The sequence below is a fragment of the Leptinotarsa decemlineata genome, unplaced genomic scaffold, assembly GCF_025532065.1.
Source record: "Leptinotarsa decemlineata unplaced genomic scaffold, Ldec_3_MD MMD2_P_RNA_scaffold_12, whole genome shotgun sequence".
Taxonomy (NCBI): domain Eukaryota; kingdom Metazoa; phylum Arthropoda; class Insecta; order Coleoptera; family Chrysomelidae; genus Leptinotarsa; species Leptinotarsa decemlineata.
This window is the reverse complement of record NW_027412526.1, coordinates 13,780,293-13,806,390: the sequence shown is the minus strand read 5'-3', so window position 1 is coordinate 13,806,390 and position 26,098 is coordinate 13,780,293. Positions and strand designations below refer to the sequence as shown.

Below are 26,098 nucleotides of genomic sequence, written 5' to 3'. Positions count from 1 at the left end.
CAATATCTGGCAATATCGCAGTGGAAACTTGAATGAAATGCAGCGAAGATGAAAATCGAGCCGACTATAAAGTATGAAATAACACTTTGAAAATGCACTGAGGAGAATTATGTAGTATATATATCTACCTCACGAACGATTACCCGGCAGTCTCTGTTACTCTCCTCACTATTGTTGACACGGTAAACAAATTTATATGTTGAACCTTAACGTAATCACGGTTGGAATTCCTGATAAACTAGGCATGACTATACGGCAATATTTATTAGCGAAACAATAGAAAGCGGAATAGTATGGAGCAGGTATTGTGGTGCGGATACCGTGATTGGTTGAAAGCTAAAAGGAAAAACGGGATAGGTATTTGCTTAAAGTAATTATAAAAAACGGGAGCTGAGTTTGTTCTTCATGATGCTATGGCGGATTACATTATGAAAATGGGATCTTTCAATAGTTTTCATCTAGATTCAAAGTCCTACCTTGGAATGGAACGAAATTGTAATATTTCTATTTGAGATAAAGAACATATATTCGAGAGGGATATTTGCTGGTAATTATAATTCAAAGACAATTCGTCTCTGGTTGAAAATTGGAATATTGAAAAAATGTGAGCCGTCACGGGATGCGAAACATCAGTAATAATATTTTGTGACCCCTGTGGAGATTGTTGGGTACTGGAATATTTATAATAAATAATTGAAATATACATGAAAAAACTTTAATGTGGCTTAAATATTCTAGTATATTCAAGAAACTTAGTTAATTATTGCAATATATTACTGAAGATTCAAATTGTAGATATCAATAATGGATGTTTTGATATAAATTTCGCCATCATTAGAGAATCAATCTACTTTTTGATTTTTTGATGTTTTTGTTGATAACAAATAGAAAAAATATTCGCTATCAGCTGAATTAGAAATATAATTTTGTCAGTCTTCATAAAATTAATTCTTCAGTCAAGTATTTCGGTGCATTATCTATACTGATATTATAAATGTGGAAGTTTGTGAGGATGGATATATGTATGTCGCTCTTTCACGTCTTAACCACTGAATGAATTTAGATGGATTCTTGCTCCCTGGAAGGTATCGTGGCGTGCACTGCCTATATCATTGGAGTTACATCAAGATAATGTACCCTAAGATTGTTCATCTCCGATAGTTCTTAATAACAGTTCGCTATAAATAACAGTTCGCTATAACATATATCTTTCTCTTATGTGGTAGCCACTATATGCAAAATACTAAATACAATTGAATTGGATACTTTATTTACAATGCACCTTTTAGAATCTGTCAAATTTTCATAAAAAATGACACAATTGTCGTTTCAAGTATTTAATATAAATAAACTTCATCTTTTACGCTAAGTAGGTGATTTGGACGAATCGTTTGAAAGTTATCATGATAAGATTAACTTGACGCAACGCAGTGAGCCATTACGCGTCGCGTCTACTGTAAGACGACGGAGGACAATACGCGGGGGTAGAGGCGCGGTCTCAGCAATGAGGCGCCACCGCCGAAAATGCGACCCGAACGCGGGTAGACGCGTGAGGGCAGACGTCGTTGACAGTTGTGTTAGTTCTACAAATTTCTTTATAGGTAACATAATTAAATTCTCGAAGCTATTCATTACTCAGTGCAGTTGGTATATTTTTTCAGTAACTGTATTCTTGAAGTTGAAATATAAATTACTAGCTGTTGCCCGCGGCTTCGCCCGCGTAAAATGTGGTTGAAGTTTCGTGACAGACCATTTTGAACAAATAGTTACAATATTTTTTCATTAGCTACCCTATATATTATTCCAGGTCATATACTATCTATGAGATAACTTGAATTTGAATCCGTTGAGCTATTCAGGCGTGAAAAAGTAAAATCGTAAATACATACATTACTTTCATCCATCTCACAAACTTCACTCATTCATAATATTAGTAGGAGTAGGATTTCCAATAATATTTTGAAATCGAAACAATTCACAACGGGGAAAAATAGGAGTTTGAATATTGTATTGAATTTCGTCAGTTTCGCAGTTGGAAACCTGAAGTTTTGGGTTCATGAAAAAATATTGTAACTATTTGTTTAAAATGGTCAGTTACGAAACTTAATGTAACAAACGAAATTCTACGCAGGCGAAGCCGCGGGCAATAACTAGATTTTCATAAAACTGAAACTGAAATCAATTATTAAATAATTTAAAAATACTATATGTTATGAAAATTGTGTAAATTTCAATCTACCAAGAGAGTAGATTCTACATTCACTAAATCTTGAAACAGACCAAATATACGCGAGCTCAATGCACATATAAATGCACACTTCAATTATAAAATATAAAAGTATAATTTACCCACTGATGACTTGATAGTGTGTCGTAGTGTGATTTTGATATCTTTGCAGGAGGCTGCCCACTTTCACTTTCTAAATTAACACTGCAATAGCAGCTTGACTCAAATCTGTTAATCCATGACACAACTCTTTTCAAATGATTCAGTTTGGAAAAGTTTTCAAGAGAGAAGGTTTCAAGATTTTGTACTGTAAATAACTGAATTTCCTTTTTTAAGTCTGATAATTCATTTGTTTTCAATGAATTAACCTCATTTGGCCAATCCTCACAACCTTATGAAAGCAACAATGGACCATGCCACCACAGCTGAACATTCGCTATTTCGTCAGGCATCAATTCGCGAGATAAAATATCCGCTGGATTTTTGTCTGCTAGGAATATGACGCCAAATGTCACTATTAGTTAGTTCTTGTATTTTTGCTACTCTGTTGCTCACAAAAGTTTTTAGTTTGTTCGGTGGTGTTTTCAACCATGCTAGGACTATAGTTGAATCAGACCAGAAGAATCTTTTGTTGATATTTAGCCGTAATGATTTCGATACTTTGTTTGCCAATCGTGCTAATATTAATGCACCCGATAATTCCAAACGAAGCAAACTGATTGTTTTTATAGGTGCGACCTTGGTTTTTGAACAGAGTGAATTGACTTCTATATTTCCGTGTTTATTAACTGACCTCAAGTAGATGCATCCTCCATATGCCTTTTCAGAAGCATCAGCAAAACCGTGCATTTCAATACTTAGAGATTCAATACATAACACGTGACGATTAATTCGGAAGTTATTTAGTTTGGTAAGTTTATTTCGGAATTCAGACCAAAATACATTTATACTGTGAGGTAATTTTCAATCCCAAGTAACCTTTTCTATCCACAATTTTTGAAGAAGAATTTTGACCAGTATTATACATGGACTTAATAATCCAAGCGGATCAAACACTTGCGAAATGCTAGATGAAATAACGCGTTTGGTTATCTTTTTATTAGCTATCTGATTATTTATTCTGCATACCAAACTATCCGTATTTGGACACCAATTCAAGCCTAACGTTTTTGCATATTCATTGTCTCCTAGTTTCACCAATTTAGTCGAACAATTGTTTTCCGCTGTTACATATTTCAAGGTTTTAAAATCATTTGAGTAAAATTTCCTTAAATTGAAACAACCTTGTTTCAAAATAATATAGATCCCTTTTACTATTAGAGCTGTCTTTTCAATACAATCAGCACCAGTCAGTAAATCATCAACATAAAAATTCGACTGAATAATATCAGAATATTCCGGATATTCAATTTCATTTTCCAGAGCTAGTTGAAAGAGAAACCTAATAGCAAGAAAAGATCTAGCTGTCGTTTCATAGGTGATAGTATTCAATTGGAACGTTTCTAAAGGATTATCTGAAGTCTCACGCCAGAGAATCCTTTGTATACATTGGTGTTCTGGAGCAATTAAAATTTGATGGTACATTTTTTTCAATGTCAGCTGCTACCACATACGCATGCTGTCTAAATCATAATAATATTGCTAATAAATCATTCTGAATTGTTGGTCCTACTAGCTGAATATTGTTTAGTGAGAAACCACTGCTTGTTGGAGCAGAAGCATCAAAAACAACACGTAGTTTTGTGGTAATGCTATCTTCCTTCAACACGACATGATGAGGCATGTAGTAACAGAATTTTGAGAATTTTTATGAAATTTTTATGTATTCTTCCCTCAAATTGGGTTGCCTTTGAAATTTACAAGTCGTCTTTAAATGGCAATTTTACTACAAATCTGCCATCATCATTGCGCGATGTATTTTCTATAAAATGATTTTCACAAGCCATCTCATCTTTTGACCACATTTTTTCATCTGTACATTCTTCTAACTCCCAGAAACGCGATAATTGAAATTGAATATCGCGTATTTGACTAAAATTACAAGTCTTATTTGACAACTGAACTTTATTACATGGACCGGAAACAATCCAGCCCAAACGTGTTTTTTGTAGGACAGTTTGATTATTTCCTAACGAAATCTGACCTTCTGCCAAGAAATTCCAAAACAAATTGGCCCCAATAAGCATGTCTATTTGGCTTGGTTCATAAAATGACGGGTCAGCTGAAATCAGGTTTGTAGGAATATTCAAGTCTTCAATGTTGAAAGATACACTCGGTAACTCGCTGGATATATGAGGAATAACTAAACATGTAATATATTCAGAAAATTCATTTTGAAGAGATTGAATTGTTGAATTACATTTTTCTGTTATATTTAAAGTTGATTGACTTATTCCAGAAACTAATTAATTAATTGGATTAGTGATTAAATTCAATCGTCTACATATATTTTTTGTAATATAACTTGATTGTGATCCTGAATCTAACAATGCACGAACTGTATGAGAAACTTTGTTAGCATCTAATACTTGAATATATGCCGTACACAAAAGGATGTGTGAATCTGACACCCGAGAAGACAAAGTTGAAACATTATTACTGGATGGGTCGTCGTTATTAACATCTAATTCATTCGAAACATATTTTTCAAAATGTAAGTTCCCCGACGACAAATATAGCTATTATATCCAGGTCGTAGACAATTCAATCACAATTTTAAAGCTTTTGTTTTCTCTAATCTCTTGTCAACCGGCAATTGCAAAAATTGAAAACAATTTTGAATGTAATGTTCTTTGCTGCAAACTTTACATTTGAATTTATTATTATCGGTTGCAACGGAATTTATAGATATTTTGGCTTTAGCCGATTTTTCAAGTTTATTTACCTCTAAAGTTTCTAATAAATCAGCTCATGATTTTAAAAATATTTTAAGGTCATTTAATGCCAGTAAATTGTATCCGCTTTATATTCCTCCCACTCGCGTGGTGTAGAAGAATCTATTTTTGTTGTCACCAAATAAATTATTAGTGTATCCCATTCATCCGTAGGTTGTTCGAGCTGTTCCAACGCTCGCATATGTTTTGAAACAGTATCCATACATTTTTTATGCCATCTGATGATTCCCTATTCAAAGACTCCATGAATATTACTGGAGTTTTTTCCCAACACCAAATCGTTATTTTTAACACCTCGACACGTGTTTCGATCACCAAGTGATCATCTTTAAAGAGGAAGATTAAAACTGTTTTAATCGACACGTGTTTCGATCACCAAGTGATCATCTTCAAAGAGGAAGATTAAAACAGTTTTAATCTTCCTCTTTGAAGATGATCACATCACTTGGTGATCGAAACACGTGTCGAGGTGTTAAAAATAACGATTTGGTGTTGGTGTATGCTTACATTTTGGAGAATTAAAGATTCATAAGTATCGGGAAACTCCAAACAATTTGCATACTCTCCACTAAATGTAGGTAAACTCATAGTAGGTAATTTGACATTGAAGTTTCCATTTGAAATAGAATGATTCGCCAATGGATGAGAAAGAATTGAGGAATGAGAAGAGACATTATCATGATTACAAAGAATTTCAAAATCTTCTATAATTTTCTTTGCAATTGAAGTAAGGTTGTAGAAAGAGTCTTCAAATGACTGTCTTTCGGAAATTTCACTTTCTAACTCATTTGTCGAACACTCAATGACATTTCGAATTAGATCAAATTCAATCATAGTTTGTTCAATTCTTTCTAATCTATCTTTCAGTTGAATGATATCAAGGTCTGAAATGTCTGACTTTCCCTTCACATCATCCACATACTTAGAGAATATAGTTAACTTTGCCTTTAATGAAACCCGTTTTCTATTATTCTCACACATCTTGACTGAACTTTGACAGCGAATCGTATATAAAGAGCAAACACAGTTTCCAAGCTGGCAAAAACAGTACTTAAAGGAAACGGTATGAGGATAATAAGAATAGGAATGGACTCACTTTATAAAAGGCTTCGAAGATCTCGCTATGAGAACTGTCCTGATCTTGCAGCGAAAGCTGGGTGGGCCGGGTACCTGCGTTCTACTAGTTGTCTTGGTTCTGCTGGTAAATCATAAGCGATGACCAGCAACCACGCTCTGCTACCAAATTATGTTATGTTTTTTTAATGCGATAACGACGCTCTGCTACCAAATTATGTTTTTGAAAAACTAAAGTCTGAACAGCTTACGTTCTACTAAGAAACTGGGCTGCCTATAGCTTCCAAAACCGTTTTCATTCTGTGAATGTTGTACAATTCCAAATTTTATTAATTTACAATTACGTGACGTTTTTCAATTATTTCAATGAACATTGGCGTTACAAAAATCATTAGAAAAGGGAACAAAATAAATGTTGATTTCTTCAAATTCTCAAACACATGCTGGGGTTTTACGAACGTCATCTGGAGTTATCGGCGCAATTCATTGAGCTCTCTGCTGAAACCATCGAACTGCACTAGGGCTGAATTGTCTGAGTTGAGTGGCTGCGAGTGTTCAATGATGTCTTTCCAGAAGAATTCCACCTGATCAGCAGCCGACGAATTATCCACAACAAGCGGAGGCTCTTGGAATAAGCGGGAACGTTCCTCGCAAAACTTGAGGTTTTCCGCCATATTTCCCGCTTGCCTCACTAGTGGCTTCTTAGCAGCTACTCGCATTCGTATTCTATCAAGGCAATGATGTTCGGTGCTCAGCAGCACGTCGTTACTCAAAGTGTGATTGATACGTCGTAGTATAGCGGTTATTCGCCGTACAGTCATCCGACCCGCGAGGCCGGGATTTTGCCCTTCCAATTCGCAAATCGATTGGACGCCGCGACGCTCTACGTGGTGGTGTTGATTCGCCAGATGTCATCCTCGTCTGTTGGTACATTCATCAACATTATTATTATTATCATTTGTGAAGTGTACAAATGAATGATATTCGTTCGACATGGTGCACAACTGATGAATATGTAGAATGTGACGTAATGATCTTTTGTCGATGGTTGAGTCCGACAAGGTCCTCGTGGTTTAGCCTAGCTTCTCTGATCAGATCTATGGCTTGTTGAAACAGCGATCACGATCACGAATGCTTCGATTAAGCATTTTAGTTTCACCCTTTCACATGAAGAAAATAACGTTTGCACCGTTATCAACGTTATATTGTGATTCTTTCGAGATGTACCTGCGATGAATTTGAATAACTTTTGTCATGGTTAGTCCGACATTCATCGCCATAATATATGCGGTAATAATTTTAGGATAAACAATTGATATTAGCTCCATTTTCAAATAAATTATCGAAATAATGGATACGTCGGGAGCTCTGTGACAGCCATTCAATATATGTAAATTGGACCGACTCTCTGGATTTGATAAATGCCTTGGAAACCTGCCAGTCGTTTGGATAAAGCAAACTCTTCCGAAAAGAAAACACATTGTTGTTATGCCGATAAAACGAGTATATTACGTCTATTATATAATTCTGCCCGGCATATCTAGGACGGTGATATGTCGAGCTCCTTTTAATATAGCAGGAAATATTTTCCATCCAATGATATGGATGGAGGGATGCCAAACGATTGCGTCCTTTTGAAAAAAACAGGGAATTGGGTAAAAGAGAGCAAGTTACTCGCTTCATTTCATCAATGATGAAAAATCTGAAAGATTGTACTGTTATTTCAGTAAAACACGCTTCATCATTTATTGAAAAATTCAAGCGATGGGGAAGATTGAAATGAATAATAGTCAATTCTGTTACTTGAGGGAATGCTTCTGGCCCATTGAGTTATGTACCGAATATTGATATCTACGCTTCATCATTTATTGAGAAATTCAAGCAATGGAGAAGACTGAAATGAATAATAGTCAATTCTGTTACTTGAGAAAATGTTTCTGGTCTAATGAGTTACGTACCGAATATTGATATCTGGGTGCTGGTAAATTTTAATTTCTGCTGCAATAAAACTGCTTCTCGAATATATCTGAAAATTCATTGTATGTACTGGTAACATCCTAAAACAGTTCGAATAGATATAAAAAAAAAAACAAATTTATGGAATCCTGTTCGTGATTTTTTCACAAAAGAATATCTGAATTTACTGATTCTCTCTGTTGCATCTTGAGATTTACTAAATGTTGTTTCACTCACTCAGGTAAGTAGTTGCACTCCGTTTATTCGGAACTCAATACAAATTGAGACATTTTTTACTATTTTCGAAAGTATTTAAAAATTCTTTAGAATTTATTCAAATCACGATCCTAGGATCATCATTACAAATACAAATTGAGACATTTTTTACTATTTTCGAAAGTATTTAAAAATTCTTTAGAATTTATTCAAATCACGATCCTAGGATCATCATTAATTGGAAAATACATGTTTTGGTTTTCTACTTATCCATCTTTATCAAAAACAATGTGGAAATCTTCCAAGGAGAGATGGAAAGCAATTGATTCTGAATGAACTCCTTACATGACATGTAGATTATGCAAAGAAGTTACTTTCAGACACAAACTGAAAGAAAAAGTCTTCTCGAAAAAACAAGTTCCATATAAACATTGAATCACACGAAAAAAAATACTTCCGTAACATTTTCTCCTATATGAAACTTGAATCATACAAAAAAATATTTTCAATTCAGTTTATTTTCCAAAAGTTCGTTATGGAATTGTATCAGATATTATTCACACGATCATTGTGTAGCAATGATACGAGTATCTGACATTGGGAGAAAAATCGGATATCTCTATCTTTATTTTAATTTCAAAACAGAGAGGAATATTCGATTTTCCTCCTAATATCCTGTTTAAAAATGAGGCCCAGAAGATTAAATATGACCTAGAGAATTTTTGATGCTATTTCTCGAAGAATATTTTGGACTAAATCAACCCTGAACCCTTCACATTCTTTTAAAGATTTCTGTAATCCTGTAATCAGTTTGAACTATCCTGTAATCAGTTTGAACATTTTGGTTTGTCTGCAGATATTTTACGAAAACCATCATATTTTTCAAATACAGTCTCTATCGGGTAGCAAATCAAAATGAAAAATTCGAAATGAATTCTGCACTACTTGCAATTCCTTTTTATACAATATGAACTATTTAGACTGAAGATATATTAAGATAAGTTTCTCTATTCACAATAGAGAGAATTCATATACACGATTTCAAACCAAAAAAATGTCTGAGTCACTCGATACAGAAATCCTTCAAATAACGGTGACTAGAATTTCATGAAAATATATTCACCAATAACATAACACACTGTTCTGAATCTAAACCACAATCTCTCGATTTCCAATAGCGCCAACTCCTCATCTGAATTTGTCATTCTAATTTGCTGAAATATTTCTGGGTTGATGAAAGTTGATAACCTTGATATACTCCAAATTTCTTTTTTCGATGCATATTGCATATCTTCAACAAAACAGGCAAGCTGAATAAAACCGTTTGAGAATAATCCAATGAACAATATGGACTTTCAATAGGTGTCACCATTCAGATTTATATTTACTTGGAGTACTATTGTAGACCGCTCAGATGAATCCGAAATATGTAAAAATTTAAAATAGATATCTTAAATGATTGGTATATTACAATCTACAAATAAAAATTTGCAAAAAGAGTTTCTTTGTGTTCAGATTGTGTCGTTAATAATACAAAATGAAAAGTGGAAAAATTAAATGTTACAAAGAGAAGAAATTATGAACAGACGGTATCATTATTAAATAAATGGTGAACACTTTTATGTTTATTGGGATGAACTGAAGTGAGTTCTGAATACAGTTTTTTCTAAACTATGATATTTATCAGTTGTTCGCAGATTATTGAATTGAAAACTGTAAATTACGCAGGAACTGCTGATACAAAGTCTGCACTGTGTTAGTAGTGTTGGATAGAGAATTGAAATAGCTACCACACATCACAACACCTTTCGTCGTACAGAAAAGTACAAGAAAATATGAGTGTAATTTTACCTCTTTCATATACTATATTGTGTAGCAATCCTGATTATCTGATTCAATTCGATAGCAAATGTATGGAGTACAAGCTGAAGAGGAAAAAGTGTTTTATGTGTAATTCAGTGTTCATATAAAATCAGTTTTCTCGAAAGTATTTTTTTTCGTGTTATTTGATATTCATATGAAAGTTGTTAGTCAGTAAGTCGGTTGTATCTGAAAGTTTCTTCATGATCCACATCTTTGTAAAAAGTTAACTTTTAAATTGATTACTCTCTTTTTTATTCATTTATTTAACTTCAACCACAGAGAGTTATTAGCTGAATGTCATTTATCAAATATGTATCATTATTAAAATGTTATAATGTCATTTAAATGCACCACTGGAATCAATGAAGTCGCCCCGGAGCGCCAATTGATTTTTATTGTTGTTTTTATTTTATGTTTATCGTTGTTTTAATAAAAATCTCTAATATTATTTTAAAAAAAAATATTTAATACATATATGTCACTGAGGAAATTTAATAGTTGAGTATAATCCGATTTATCACTTAATATAGTTTTCAAGTCATCTCCTAGATTATGCCGGCGTCTCTCGTTTGTGTATAGTGGGCACTCGGTTAAAATATGTGCGATAATCAATTCAGTATCACATATATAACATATTGGAACTTGTTCTCCTGAGAGTAGATTACTGTGCGTGAGAAATGTGTGTCCAATACGTAAGCCAGATAAGATATGAGATATTTTCTATGGTAAGACGAATTGTTTGACTCTGGAAGATTGGAACTGGATGTATCCCATTTTTGTTGCCGGTGTAATATGACGTTCTTCTTCAGTACTGGTTTCATGTCCTGGTAAATACTTTTGGTTATTTGATGTATAGCTCAATCACCGCTTGCTGCTTCTCTTGATGATCTGACTGCTTTTTCGTTGCCTTCTAATCCGATATGAGATGGGCACCAGAGAAACTGAACATTTGAGTTTTTCTTCTTAGAAATTTCTAATTCGGACTTTATTTCAACCGTCTGAGACGGTTATCCAATTTGAAGTTGGTTTTGTGTTCAAATGACCTAGGGCTTCGCGAATTGCTATGAGCTCAGCAGTAAATATGGTGGTAAAGAGTGGTAGTTGGAATTCAGCGGAAGACTCAATGTAGCACCTACGCCACTTACAGAATGGGAAGCATCAATGTATATGCACTGAATATTTTCAAATTTTTCGATTGTTTCTGAAAAAAGTTTTTTTGAATATTAATAGATGATTTTCGGATTTCTTCAGATGGCTCAAATTCAGAATGATATGTATTGTCCATGGAGAAGGGGTAATAATTTCAGTAGGATTAATTGTTCCAGGTAGGGTTAAATTCAGTTCTACAAGGATTCTGTTCACTCGTTCGTAGGAAGGAAGAGTATCCGCTTTCTGTGATTGAATGTTTCCTGAAACCTTTTTGCAAATACATGTCGGTGCACTGGATTATTTGGATAGGCTGATATTTTACTGGCATATGATAATGTTAAATATTTCCGACGACAGTCAGTGACGGTTCTCCGGAATCGCAATTTAGGCTATCGATTGGGCTAGTACAGAATGCTCCAAGAGCGATTCGTAAAGCTGCGTTGTGGATTATGTGGACTATGCTACCATAGTCCAGTTTGGAACGGATTAATGTTCTGTACATTATCATGAGTGTTGGGAAGTCTGCTCCTCATGATGTGTGAGATACAGATTTCATTGAGTTGAGTCCTGTTTGACAAGTTAATCGAAGTGACTGAATGTGTGGGTTCCATGAAAGTTTATTGTCGAATTCCATGCCTAGGGATCTTTTACTTGTTACAAAGTCAAGTGGGAAGTTATTCAGGTACAATGTGGGATATCGTGGATTGATTCTTTTTGGTAAAATGAATTACTTTTGTTTTGTTGGATGAAAATTGGAGTCCGGTAGTCTTTGACCAAGTCTTTATCTTATCGAGTGCTTTTTGTAAGTCACTTCTTTGATTAATGACTTGTTTATTTTGTGGAAATTCATATTCACTAAGGATACACAACAAAAACACACTTTTGTCTATTTTCCACGATATTTATTTATTGTTGACTAGTTTCGGCTATTACACCATTTTTAAAACTAACTGATTACATCAGATTTACTCAGATTCAAATGTAATCAGTTAGTTTTGAAAATGGTGTAATAGCCGTAACTAGTCAACAATGAAGAAATATCGTGGAAAATAGACAAAAGTGTGTTTTTGTAGTTTATCCTCAGTGACTTTTTGTAAGTGATGTTGAAAAAATGTTGTGTTTTTTCTTTTTACATATATCACTCAATCGTTTGCGTATAGCCGTGCTTTCACTGGAGACTGACGTGTCACTAATTTGTTTATAGCTATGAGAAAAAGAGTTCCACTTAAGTTTAAGCCTTGTGGGATTCCATTATGTTGTAGTTTTTTTCTGAAAATATATTTTTCTGAGCTACTTTTCAACGAATTTCAAGATATTGCCATTGATGGACCATGTTTCTAACGTCTTCAATATGTCGTAACGCCACACTGTATCAAATGCCTTGTGTGTGTCGAAGAAAACTGCGATGCATTCTTGTTTGCATGCCAAGGATTCATGTATTTCGGATTCAAAACTTACAAGATAGTCAAGGGTGGATCGATGTTGACGAAAACCGCTTTGTTCGGTTACTATCAAGTTTTGTTTATTTACAAACCACGTTAGCCTCTTTTATTAACTATCTTCTCTATCAGTTTACACATACCGCATGTTAATAATATAGGTATGTAAGCTTGTTCTGAGTGTTTTGGTTTACCGTTCTTGTATATTGGTATATTTATTGATGAATACCATTGTTCTGGGAAAGCATCGTTCATCGAGATGTAGTTGAATATATTCAGGATAATTTGTTTGGCGTTTTGAGGGAGTTTTTGTAGGAAAATATTAGGTATATCGGGTCTAGGGCATGTATTTTTTGTATTTAGTGCATCTGTAAATTCGTCCATAGTAATTGGTAAGTTGAGTGGAAGATTGTCGTTATTGTATTTGATATTTTCAGATTCTTTGATTTTTTTTATAATTCTGGAATTCCTGAGAGTATGTTGAATCATTGGATGATGTTTCGTTGGGGTTCAGAAATTGTTTTGTCATTGTGGGACAGATGTTGAAGTTTTCTAGGAGTGTTATGTCCTGATTTCCTACTAATCATATTCCAGATGTTGGATATTGGTGTAGAACTTTTTATCTGTGAGATGTAGTTTTTCCACGATTCTTGTCTGCTTTTTTGAACAGATATCAAGTATAAGCACGGTGTCGTTTATATTCGATTTGTGATTCTGGACTTTTTTGACTTTTGAATCTGTTAAATGCTGACTTGAATAATTTCACCGCCTTATCGCATTCAGGGTTCCACCAAGGCATAGTTTTTTGCCTCTTTCTGTTTGTAAGATGGGTTTTTCCAATTGCTTATTCTGTGGCCTGTAGAATTATAGCAGTGAGTTTTTTCCAGTATCCATTTATATCATTGATTTGAGGACCCAGAGTATTGATTATGTTCGCAGATATCAACGAAGAGTATAGAGTCCAATCAGCTTGGTTCAATCGCCATTTCGTGATGGGCTGTGATATAATTTCGGTCAATATGGAAAAGTGATCAGTATTATAAAGAAAAGGTAGTACGCCCCATGTTAATGATTCGTATATTGAGGGTGAGCTGAAAGTTAAATCTATAGCAGATGTTGTTCCTGTTGATGAGTTCCTCTTCTATCATTTAGTAGTGTCACATTAAGATTATTAATTTGACTCGATGTTGCGGCCTAATGGGTTAGTTTTTTTCGAACCCCATATGGGGTTGTGGGCGTTAAAGTCGCCTAAAATAAGGTATGGTGTTGGGATCTGCTGTGTAAGATTGGTTATTGCATATGTGTCTGGTTGTTCATCAGGCGGTATGTAAATACTGCGGATTCTTGGTCCTGTGAGGGCGATGGCTACAGCTTCTAGATCCGTTTGACACGATATTTCGATAGCATCGAAGGATTCATGCACATAGATAGAAGTTCCCCCGCTTGCGTGATTACAATTTCTTGTGATTTTCTGAAATACATGATAATTTTACAGGTTATATGTCTTATTTCAGAAATGATTCCTGCAGGGCAATCACAATTGGATTGTGTTCTGATATAAGTAATCTGAACATATCTAAGTGGGTGGAAAACCCACCTATGTTCCACTGCAAGACGAAAATTAATTTATGTGTTATTGTTTGTAGGTTTCAATAGAGGTATATTGAGGAGTCGCTATCTTCTATAATATTCTGTTGGAATTCAAGTTGTGTTTTTATTTTCTTTTTTATTTTCGGTTTTTTATCCTTCTATCTTTAAAATATGGGTATATGTCGTGTAGCAATCTAGTTATCCCTCGGTGTTATCGGTATAGCTCAATGCAACACTCAAGGGATCAGACGATCCGTAGACATTTTCGAAAAAATCTGGTATTTCTTCAAACGTTAGAACGTATTTTTTAGAGTTATTAACAAACATACTTTTTGCCGTTTCCATCAACTTGTTGATTGGTATTATGCTTGATTTAGCCTTTATGGTTTGATCAGTTTTCGTCTGTGTTTTGTTGATGGATGAGTTTGGTAGCTTGTGGATAAATGGTCGGGATTATCGTTCATATGATGCTGAGAAGATTGAGTATTTTATTGATTGGTTGTATTTGTTTCATTGGTTTGGGTAGGAGTGTGAACGTTGTTGGGATATTTAGATGCAGTGTGACCGTTCAGTTTACATTTGAAGCAAATATAGTCATTAAGAGCTAAAAATATACGATATGTTGTTCCTTCGAATGTAATGAGAAGTGATTCTGGAATGTTGATATTCGGTTGATGGGTGATATATATTTGTCGACGGAAACTCAGTATATGTTGATAATCTGGCTGGGATGCGCCGATTCTCAGAAAACTCTTGGGTGACATCAATGTTACGTTCAGTTTTTTCAACTCTTTTTCTAGTACGGAGTGGGCGATGATTGGGCATACGTTGGAAATGATGAGTCTTTCATTTGGTGACACTAATTTTCGAGCTTGAAGTGGTATGTTATCAATGGTCATTATTCATTTATGATTATTATACATGAAGTTATTGACAGGGTCTTCGCTTGATAAATAAATGCATATCCGGTTGTTAGATATTCTTGAAGAAAATAAAATATTTTTCGCCAAGGGCGTTTGAATAGTCCTCAAGTTTAGTATTCTCGATAGCATTGAAGACGATGACTTGTTTTTTATTTGGAAATATGGTTGATGGTGTAACTGAAGAGTACGATGTAAGCAGTTGTTTGGTGTTGTTTTGAGAACCACTCTAGTCAGAAGTCTCGTGCTCGTTCTTTGAGACAACCAGTATTCAGCGCATATGTATTTGCTGGCAGCCTAAGGTTGGTAAGCCGTAGGCTGTTTCGGTATTGTTGTTGATACTATTTTATTTAGATAAGGATAAATGAAAATGATATCAAAAATGCATACATATTTCTGCTCACTTCGTATTACACTATTTAGCACTTAATAATTTTTTTTTTTAATTACAATTATACTGCCCTCCTAAGCTAGAACGCAGTAACTCCTAATTTGTCATTTTGGAGTTACTGCATTTCTAACATATCTAGAACATTTTTGTATCTGTCTAACTAAGCAAAAAAGCAGTATTGGCAATCCATATTCAAATAAATGGCTAAAACGTTTGCAGTATGTCCACTTTTTGATGTTCATACATATCTAAAGAGCAGTATCTGACATTTGCTTGACTAAAATGCAGCATTTCCAATTTTGCCTGGAGATACTGCGTTTATGTCTAGGGTCAGGTGACATGCAAACATTTTTATTGTATGTGCGGCAGATCTCAGTCGCGTTTGAACGTGTAGAAGATAACATAAACATAACCAACAATTGCATAATTTGTGTATTTTATCAGCAAGTAATAAAAAAAGTGATAGTGTTAGTTTGGAAAAAGTTATTTCGAGTAATTGGTAAGTACTTTCTTCATAATGTTTATTGTCATTTACTTCTTCCTTTCTATTTCTTTTTAATTCGGGAGTTTACTTGAGCTCTTTATTATAACAACTATATTAATTTATATCAAAAATATTGTACATTTGTCTCAGTTGTTTGATCAGTTTCCTACTTGCCATTTAAAAAAACCTTAAAGGTGCTTCTTGGCTAATACCTAATTAAGAATTATTATTCATGTTATTTGAATGTGGTTTTTTCACTTGCTTCAGATTTGCTCCGTAAATTACTATGGAGAACAAGAAGTACGGTTATCGGTGGAAACTGATTAAGAAGGGTCTTCAGAATAAGGTGACAATAAATGTAAGTGATGTCCAAGCTATATCCAGCAATGTGATCGAACAAACAGAATCAAATGAGTATGTTACATTGAATCCGCTGAGCCTCTACAATGCTGATATCTCCAAATCTGGTTCAATTGCTGCTTCGCCATCTGAAGATAACTTAGACGGTCCTTCATTAATGCCAGAACCACCTTCAACTGAAATTATGGCCGCTGAGGAGCCATACTTTTCTAATTTGAATCAGGATGCAAATATTCCAATATTTGATTCCAATCATTTGGCATTCGGTTATCCCCACTTACCTGAATTCAATGCGCCATCATTGCCTCTGCTGATCCATTCAAATGAAATCATGGATGCAAACATTCCATTGCTTGATTCTAAAAACACTGTTGTCGACGATTCTCATCATTATGACCTACCTGATTCTGATACCCCATCATCACCAGTACGCCACACCCAAGACGTTCTGGTTGCTGCTACTGATGAAGCACAATGTTCTTCAATAAACACAATTCAAGATGCAAACATGCTCTTATTAGATTCTGACGACTCTGTGGACGATCCCCATTACTTACCTGACTCTGATACTTCATCTGATCAACCTTTGAGCAAGAAGATTCGTAGAACATTAAAGAAAACCTCAACTCACCAGAGTGGAGAAGTGGCTGAAGTCATTCACCCTGATGAACAACACACTAAAAGAACGGGAGAACTTAGAAAAAGGAAGAAGTTTTGTAAAACCGTTGCAGAAAGGAATGCTGATAAACTGGAAGAAGTTAAAACTAAACATACGGTTCGAACAGGTTGTGGATCATGCAAGAAAGGATGTGTTGGAAAAATTGCGGAAGATCAGCGTATATCAATCAATAGGGACTACTGGATGATGTCCTGGCAGGAACGTCAAATTTTTCTTTCGGCAAGTATTTCAACTATGGAAGTGAAACGGCGAAGAGGTTCTGCAATGTCGAGGACAAGGTCTTGTAAATACTTTTTGAAACATGCAAACGGTGAAAAAGTGGAAATCTGCAAAGTGTTCTTCCTAACTACACTGGGATATGATCGCAAAAACGACCGAGCTATCACCAATGTTATTAATAAGGAAAGTAATGCTACGAGCGGGCAAGATAAACGAGGAAAGCACCCCAAAACTCCTAAAACGGATCGAAGTGTAATCAAAACACATATTGAATCTTTTGGACCTACCATTTCCCATTACAGAAGAGAACATGCGCCGAACAAAAGGTATTTAGCTAGCGATATCAACATCACTAACATGCATAAGGATTTCATGGCAAAACATCCCGACATAAAGTGTTCTTACGAGTTATACAGAAAGTGTGTTTCAAAGGACTGTAATATTTCATTCACTAAATTGGGTCACGAGGAATGTGAAACATGTGAAATTTTTAAGATGCATGATCCAAAACATACTCAACAAAATCTAATACCAGACTGCGAGTCGTGCAAGGCATGGAAAAATCATATGAGTAAGGCAAAGAATGCCCGTGAAAAATACAGGACTGATGCTGCTAATGCTGGTTCCGATGAAACATCCCTAATTGTTTCTGCGGATTTAGAGAAAGTTATAATGCTGCCCAGGATCGACATGTTTAAGCAGGTGATATTTTGTCAACGAATTATTGTGTTTAACGAAAGCTTTGTACCGATTGGCAAGAAGCAGCAGATCAAACCTTTCGCTTGCCTCTGGCCTGAATGCATCTCCGGAAGAAAAAAAGAAGACTTGATCAGTACCTTTCACGCTTTCCTCATCGCCATGCGAGACTTTGAGAACATAACCTTCTGGTTAGATAACTGTTCCGGACAAAATAAAAACTGGGCCCTATTTTCCTATCTGACATATATCATTAATTCACCTGAAACAGCAACAAATAAACTGACTTTGCGATATTTTGAGCCAGGACATACATTTATGGCGGCGGACAGTGTCCACCACCAGGTGGAGCTATCTCTACAACAAAAGAAGAAAGTCTACGATTTTGCAGATTTTGTAAATTGTGTACAAGCTGCAAATTCAGGCAAAGTGACCGTGAAGGAAATGAATCTGGAGGACTTCTTTGTTTGGCCCGATAATTCTTCCTCTTACAAAATAAAACAATTGATTCCAAGACCTTATATGAAAGACATTGTGGAAGTCATTGCGGAGAGAGGAAAAAACGAACTCATTTATCGGACAAGTTTTGATGCAGAGGTGAATCATATGAATTTCCTAAATAAGAAAGCTATACGTCGACTGGATCTTCCACCAAGAATAATTAAACCAAGAGAAATCACAAATGAGAGAAAACGCAACATCGAGAAATACTTGCTTCCTTTAATACCACGAAATAGACGAGTATTTTGGGAAACACTTCCTGTTGATGACAACGCGATCGACCTAAGAAATGCAGATGAAAAGGAATGATAAATTATATATATATATATATATATATATATATATATATATATATATATATATATATATATATATATATATATATATATATATATATATATATATATATATATATATATATATATATATATATAAATTATATCATTTTTGACTTTCATTTGTTTTTGTCGTAGGCACTAATATTGCAGCATCCCTTTTTTTTATTCCATGTCGCTTGTCTACAACGCAGTAACTCCCAAATTTTTCCAATACTGCAAAACTGACTAGCACCAAAACAAATTTTGAATTTCATATACTACACTAAAACGCAGTAACAGCCCATTTTTGATTAAATTATTTGATTCAATCAATTTCAAATATCAGAGTAGTTTGAAAAAGTGATCATCCATTATTATACTTAGTTGTGGAATATTACATGTTTGTTTACCTGCTCGCCCAGGAAAAAAAATTTAAAACCTCATTAACTCAAAAGCACTAAAAGTGGACATACTGCTTTGTTAGTTAGGAGGGCAGTATACCGCATCAACCAGCTAGGTTATTAGCGGTGGAACAATAAGGTGTTTTACATTTTATATCATGTTGAAAATTTTGATACATTTCAAAAAACACAACAGTGATACTGGATACTGGAATACTGGAGTATTCATTTCCTAAGCCGGATATAAGTCTTTCGTTTTGGTAGCTGGGACATTCCATGATAATGGAATGATCAACGTTGATCATCGTTGCAGTTGAGGCATCGGTTGGGTGTTTCTTTCTTGATTAGAAATAGGTGAGTATACTGGGTGTGGCCAATGCGTAGTCGGGTGAGAATGATTTGCTGTCTACGACTGAGAGGGCGGTAGTTGTTGATAACTAGGTTTGGATTGATATCCCTGAGTTTATTGGAGGTTAAGAAGCTCCACCGTTCTTTCCATCGTTTGAATATATGTTTTTTTTATGTCGTTATATAAATCTTCACGTGGAACCTGGGAGTTTTGATATGTTCCTGGATATGAAATGGAAGCTTTAGCTTCTGCGTCAGCGATTTCGTTGCCTTTAATGCCTGTGTGAGATGGTATCCAGACTCTTTCCACTCTTTTTCTGTTGTTGGTTAGTTCTACAAGTTCTGTTTTGATTCGAAGAAGAATGGCATTTTGGGGGTATAGTTGTTGAAGTCCTTTTATTGAACTAAGCGAGTCCGTGAATATCACGGAGTTGCCTTCGGTTCTATTGCAGTGTGCTAGAGCAGTTTTAATAGCGTATAGTTCAGCTGTGTAGATACTGGAAGCTGGAGGTAGGCGGTAAGTATAATTATTCGTGTTCGTTATAACTGCTGCACCAACCCCATCATTTGTTATGGAGGCGTCGGTATATATGTGGTTAAAAGATTGGTATTTTGATGCGACTGACTCTGAGAACGATTTCTGTATAACAGCTGAAGGTGTACTATGCTTCGAAAAAGCGATCAATTGAGTATTGCACTTGGGAAGATCAATCGTCCTGGGAGGTGGAATTTGGATGTTTATAGGATATGTGTTACAGAAGTTGAATGCGGCAGTAACTATTTTATTGATTTGGGCATATAGCGGTGTGGGTATACTTTGTAGTTTTTGTGAATTATTTAACGAATTGAAACTTATCTAAAATATACAATTTTTGGTACTGAACATGATCACAACATTCTGTGATCGTGACAGGACTGGAACCCTGATTGCTTTCTTCCTTCTGTTGGAAGATTTCAACATTTTTTTTGTATAAAAATGAAGAAATAGAGAGCCAAATTCTTTCAAAAAATTTAATATCTCTTGAAAATATCCTTTTTCCAAATCAAACCTTCTTTCTATCAAAAATATTATTAGCGTACTTTCGGCCATTAATAACGTAGAAGTACTGGAAATAAGTAGTGCCTTGTATGTGATTTTTTTCGATTTTGATATAGTGTCCTGTTTTGAAACAAACAATTGATTAGTTTCAAGACTTTGTGAAATTACCGTAATTCATAAGCTTCGCCGTCTAGCTCATTGGTTGGAAAGTTATTTCGTTACAGCTTACTTGCAACTTCCATAATGCAAAATGCATCCCCTAACAACACCCTCCCAGTAACAAGGACAGTCTCCTAAGGAGCTATCTTCTTGCGGTATTCCCCACTGCTTTTATCTCGAAGTATAAGGGACTCCCAAAGGAGTTATCAATTACTATATTCTCCCTAATGAGTAGCGGGTAACCTTGTAAGAGTCGTGTTGGCTGATTTTATTAACATTTCTGTGGCTGCACTTCGTATCTTATGCGAGTGTAGTTGAGACGGCCGGCTTCCATTGAGGATTCAGTTCATTGTGTTTTCTAAGGAAATAATAGACGTTCATTGTGGGAAAGAAATGTATATTTTTGTTCTCGCCACTGAATAGGATAAAAGCGGTTTGCAAATCGATAATTATTATTGTGAGTAACACAGGGACTTTCTGGTTTAGATTCAGAAAAGTAATGAATGAATGATGCAGCGATATTGGTGCGTATTTCCATAATATCATAAATCAATATGATTCAGTGAAAACTAAGCATAATACAAAGCTGTCAGGAACGAACTTTTCCCAAAATTCTTTGTAAGTGAGACAGGCTTTGACACAACCATTACAGGACCTCCAACCCTGTGAGCAGGAATATCATTATTCAATTTTCTCTTAGCAAAACATATGCCGAGTGTGTAACTTGATGCTAAAGTGTAGAATCCTTATGTATTGTTGGTCTACTTCTGAAAATCGGTTCACTCATTGAAAAGTCATGGAACTGTGAAATGTCTAAAATCCCTTTTCAGAATGATACATTTAATTTCCTTTGGAAACATACCCAAATGAGTTAAGTCCGCTCAAATACACAGTCTACTTCACAAGTTGAAATTTGTATTCAACAGACATGAAGCTCTTCGATATAGAAGCTTCAGTTCATTGGATTCAAAATGGCGTGTTGAGTAATGTTTCTTGATAATTTTACAGCACATACAAAATTTCAGTGGTTATCAACAAGTTGAAATGAAAAAATTATTGATTTTATCGGTAATGAGTCAAAAACAATTGATAATTATTTATAATTTGAATGCAAAGCCAAAAATTTCGCTTTTCCCAAAAATACATTTCAAAGTGATACATTTCATTTCAATAAATTGATGGATGTAGCCGTTACTATGTGGTAGGAGATTATAATGGAAAGAGAAATGGAAATTTCTATGTTTTCACCACTTTTATTTGTGGTAAAAAAACATAGAAATTTTCATTTCTCTTTACATCATTTCATTTCACTTGAAAACCGAAATGGTGAAGTCCGCTCAAATCCATAGTCTACTTCACAAGTTGAAATTTGTATTGAATAGACATGAAGCTCCTCATAATGGAAGTTACAACTCATCAGATTTAAAATGACCAATTAAAAAAAGTATTTCAATAATTTTCCAATACACACAAAATTTCAATTGTTATCAATGAATTGAAGTGAAAAAATGATTAATTTTATTCCAATAAAATAGGAAATTCACAATGAAGTTCTTACTTCCAAAACTCTACCTTCATCATTTATAATTTGGATTCAAAGCCAAAAATTCCGTTTCCTCCGAAAATACGTTTTCAAAATTATACCTTCCATTTCATCTGATAACTCACCGAAATGGTGAAGACAGAAGTTGAAATTCGTATTAAATAAGTCAATAAGTTTATTGGTAATAACTCAAAAACAATCAATACTTGAGAAAAAATATAGGAGATTCAGAAAAAGATGAAAATTCGCAATGAAGTTCCAACTCTCTGAACTCTACCACCATTATTTATAATTTGAATTCAAAGCGAAAAATTGGGCTTCGCCCGAATATTTTAAAGAAGCGAAGACTTTCTTCTTTGTTGTGACAAAAAATTCATTCCGCTCATTATAAGTTCTTCGAAAATCCAAGAAATTATGTTGAAAACATTTTTTTCAGAAATAACAATGAATATATATAACAATGGATGTGATTGACGATAGGATAAGGATAATTTTTGTCGTGATTTGTTGATGATGATAATAATAATAATGATAATGAGTCGTTATTTCTCATAGAATTACGGTAACAATTATCAAAAATATATCTATAAGTTGATACAATTACAATCTTTGTAGTTCAATTATGATTTTTGAAAAAAAATTCCTAACTAATGATTTTAATGAATGGAATAATGAAAAATTAAAAAAATACATATGAACAGTAAAGCAAATTTCACGCGATTTTTTTTTTAATAATTGTTATGACAAAATTGTGATTGTGATTGTTATGACAGTTCTCTCAGGATATTCCATTTGTATGTCAGGAATTCTCATAAACAACATTTGGAAAAGTTTCAAATATATTCGAATATAATTCGACGATATATCAGAAAATTGATATTAACACTGAACGTTTATTTCTTATGTTACAAGTTTGACTTCAGTTAACGACCTTAACAAAGCAAGTTGTGAGTCAAAATAATTTGATGTTGGGTGTTTTTCTGAATTTCTGAGTTGTCGAACTCGGTTTTGAAATATATTAATAATAACCTGGATGAAAGCGATCACGTTACAGAAACTAATCAAATGGTGCACATCGGGTGGAATGGAATAGGACAAGAATGATTACCAATGAGCCTCATTCTAAGAGACGTAAGCTAAAAGAATCAGCGTATATTCTCATGTCTGGAGAGAATTGTATCTCGAATAGCTCCTTAGAAGTAGACCGTACTTGGCTACCCATCTTAAAGAAAACTTTGGATAGTGGCGAAATGGCAACAGACTGATATTGGAGAGTACCTTGTATTACATCGAATGTTTCAGTTGTCAATCAACAACATTGACATAATTATATATTTCAAAACTTCTTTGACATCTGTTGAAGAAGTAAAGAAATAAACTAACAGAAAAGGAATAACTGCGAATATATTCGAATTTTTTATCCATTTCTGAAGACGGAGGTAGATTTTGGCCTTCGAAACGTAAAAGATAAGTATTATTTCTTAACAATTTTTTTGATATGCAAAATTGTTAAATACGACAAGTTACTGATAAATAGAAGATTTTTCTTTGTGAAAAATACTTTGAATTTCACGCAGTAACTTATCGGGGTAAACTAAAAAGTTTGCCCTTCTACACTTGTATAAAGTTCTCCATTATAATTTTTATACAGTGTGTCTCACTTTTCACAGTGTGTCTCGGTAAAACATATAAGGGGACAAAATAGGCTCAAAATTCCTTCAGATTCGTGATCTACCAACTTACTACGGTTACACTTTTTCCTGAAAAACTTTCTGTCCTGAAAAATCCGAATTTGTTTCACTTCTCATGGAAACAACCCCGTATCTTCCGTAATAATTGAAGTAGATTTTTTTTTGGTTCTTACATCAAAACATGAACGAAATTGTTTAAGAGAAACTCGACTTTTGTTTTCACATAAATAATTTATTTTTCATTTTGTTGTCAGGAGAATGAGAGAGAAAATGGTAATTTTGTAAGAGGAACGGAAACATGTAATCAGTAAGGTTTCAGGATGGTTAATTTAGTTCATTATTTAAAAAAAACAAGAATATTTTGTGGCGAAAAATGTTATGTAGTTCAAAATTCTTTTGAAGCACTACTTTCAAAATCACATTTTCAACTGAAAAAACAAAACAATCAATTTTCTATGCGCCTTCTATTATTTCCTCCAACTCTTCTCAGAGCTCTAGGTGTGATTTCTCTACACAGTTGTATAATTCTTGCACGGAGATCTTCCTTATTTGTTGGCCTGTCCTTATAAACTATATTTTTCAAGTTTCCCCATAAATAAAAATCCAGTGGAGTTATATCTGAAGATTATTGTGGCCATACTACGAGAGGGCTATTGGGTCCTATCCATTTCATAGGTAGATTCCTATTCTACCAAACCCTTGTTATGCCACTATTGTGAACTGGTGAACCATCTAACTGAAAAATCGTGCTGTGTCTCACATCCAAGGATAGTTCTTCCAACACATCGGAAAATGCTCTGAGCATTTCCATCAGTACTGAGAGAGTTTCGTCGTTTCACCTCGAATATTATGGAAAATACGGGGGTGTTTCCATAAGAAGTGGGACAAATTCGGATTTTTCAGGACTGAAATTTTTTCAGGAAAAAAGTGTATTCGTAGTAAGTTGGTAGTCTTGACCACGAATCTGAAGGAATTTTGAGCCTATTTTACCGTAAAAATGGGGTGTTCCATCGCGAGTGGCTGACAGTGTATATCACTTTGGCCAACCCCATTCAGGTGGTAGATGCATTTTTAGCATTTCCATCACTCCTGAGAGCTTCATCGTTCTATCTCGAATATTACGGAAGATACGGGGGTGTTTTCATGAGAAGTGAGACACACTGTATTTTTTAGATTGTGGAAGGTAACAAATACCCAAAAAAGGTCGATGAAAAACTGATATTTTCCTTCACGAAAAATGACTTTCGTTGAATAATGGAACTGATTTTGAGTTTTTCCCAGAAACTAATCTGTCCTGAGAATGTACCTCTTTCTGCTTCAAACATTTCATCCTGAATAGCAGTTGTGTTCCTCAGAATATTCGATGCGTTGATTTTTCTTAATATGACCTACAACTTTCAGTTTCAGTCTTTAGTATAATTTTCAAGATTCTCCATTCGCATTTCCCATATCAATGTCTGTTTTGGAGTTGAAAAAACATCATTTTCTCGCAGAACTACCGAAACTCGAGGGCTATAAACCCCACATTCAATTATATTTTCTCATGACTCATCCTTCCGACGTTTTTAAAGCATTTTTGTGGCTCCATCGTCTTTATTCTCTTCGGCTTCTCATGGAGGTCCGCAAATCCCTGAGGAATTTCACTTTTTATTATTTCTCTCTCGAACAAATAATCTACAACGGAAAATTGTTCGTGTCCCGCCGATATTGATGGTGAAAGTATGGTCGGCAATTTGACCACATGGAATGGTTCATTGCGGTTCTTTCTTTTCCTGAATTAGACAGGACGTATTATTTCATTATGTGTTCATGAGGGCTTTTTTTGTTCTTGGTTGTATTTTTCATTGTCTTGGAATGAAAATTCCAATGTAGATTCAGCCAATATTTTCAACGGCACCTGACAGAGTAGATTTGCTAATAACTGCGTTAATTAAAAATGAAA

At 34.5% G+C, this 26,098-nt stretch overlaps 1 protein-coding gene and 1 long non-coding RNA gene across 2 annotated transcripts in view; both read left to right on the top strand.

The window, feature by feature from the left end:
* The window catches only part of LOC141481984 (uncharacterized), a 466,857-nt gene that overhangs the window by 25,755 nt on the left and 415,004 nt on the right, over positions 1 to 26,098 (top strand). The window lies entirely within an intron of this gene.
* Positions 15,787 to 18,967, top strand: LOC111515091 (uncharacterized). The gene is made up of 2 exons (XM_074174831.1): positions 15,787 to 16,218; positions 16,471 to 18,967. Exon 2 carries the CDS (start codon positions 16,490 to 16,492, stop codon positions 18,965 to 18,967), a length of 2,478 nt encoding a protein of 825 aa, XP_074030932.1. The 5' UTR covers positions 15,787 to 16,218; positions 16,471 to 16,489.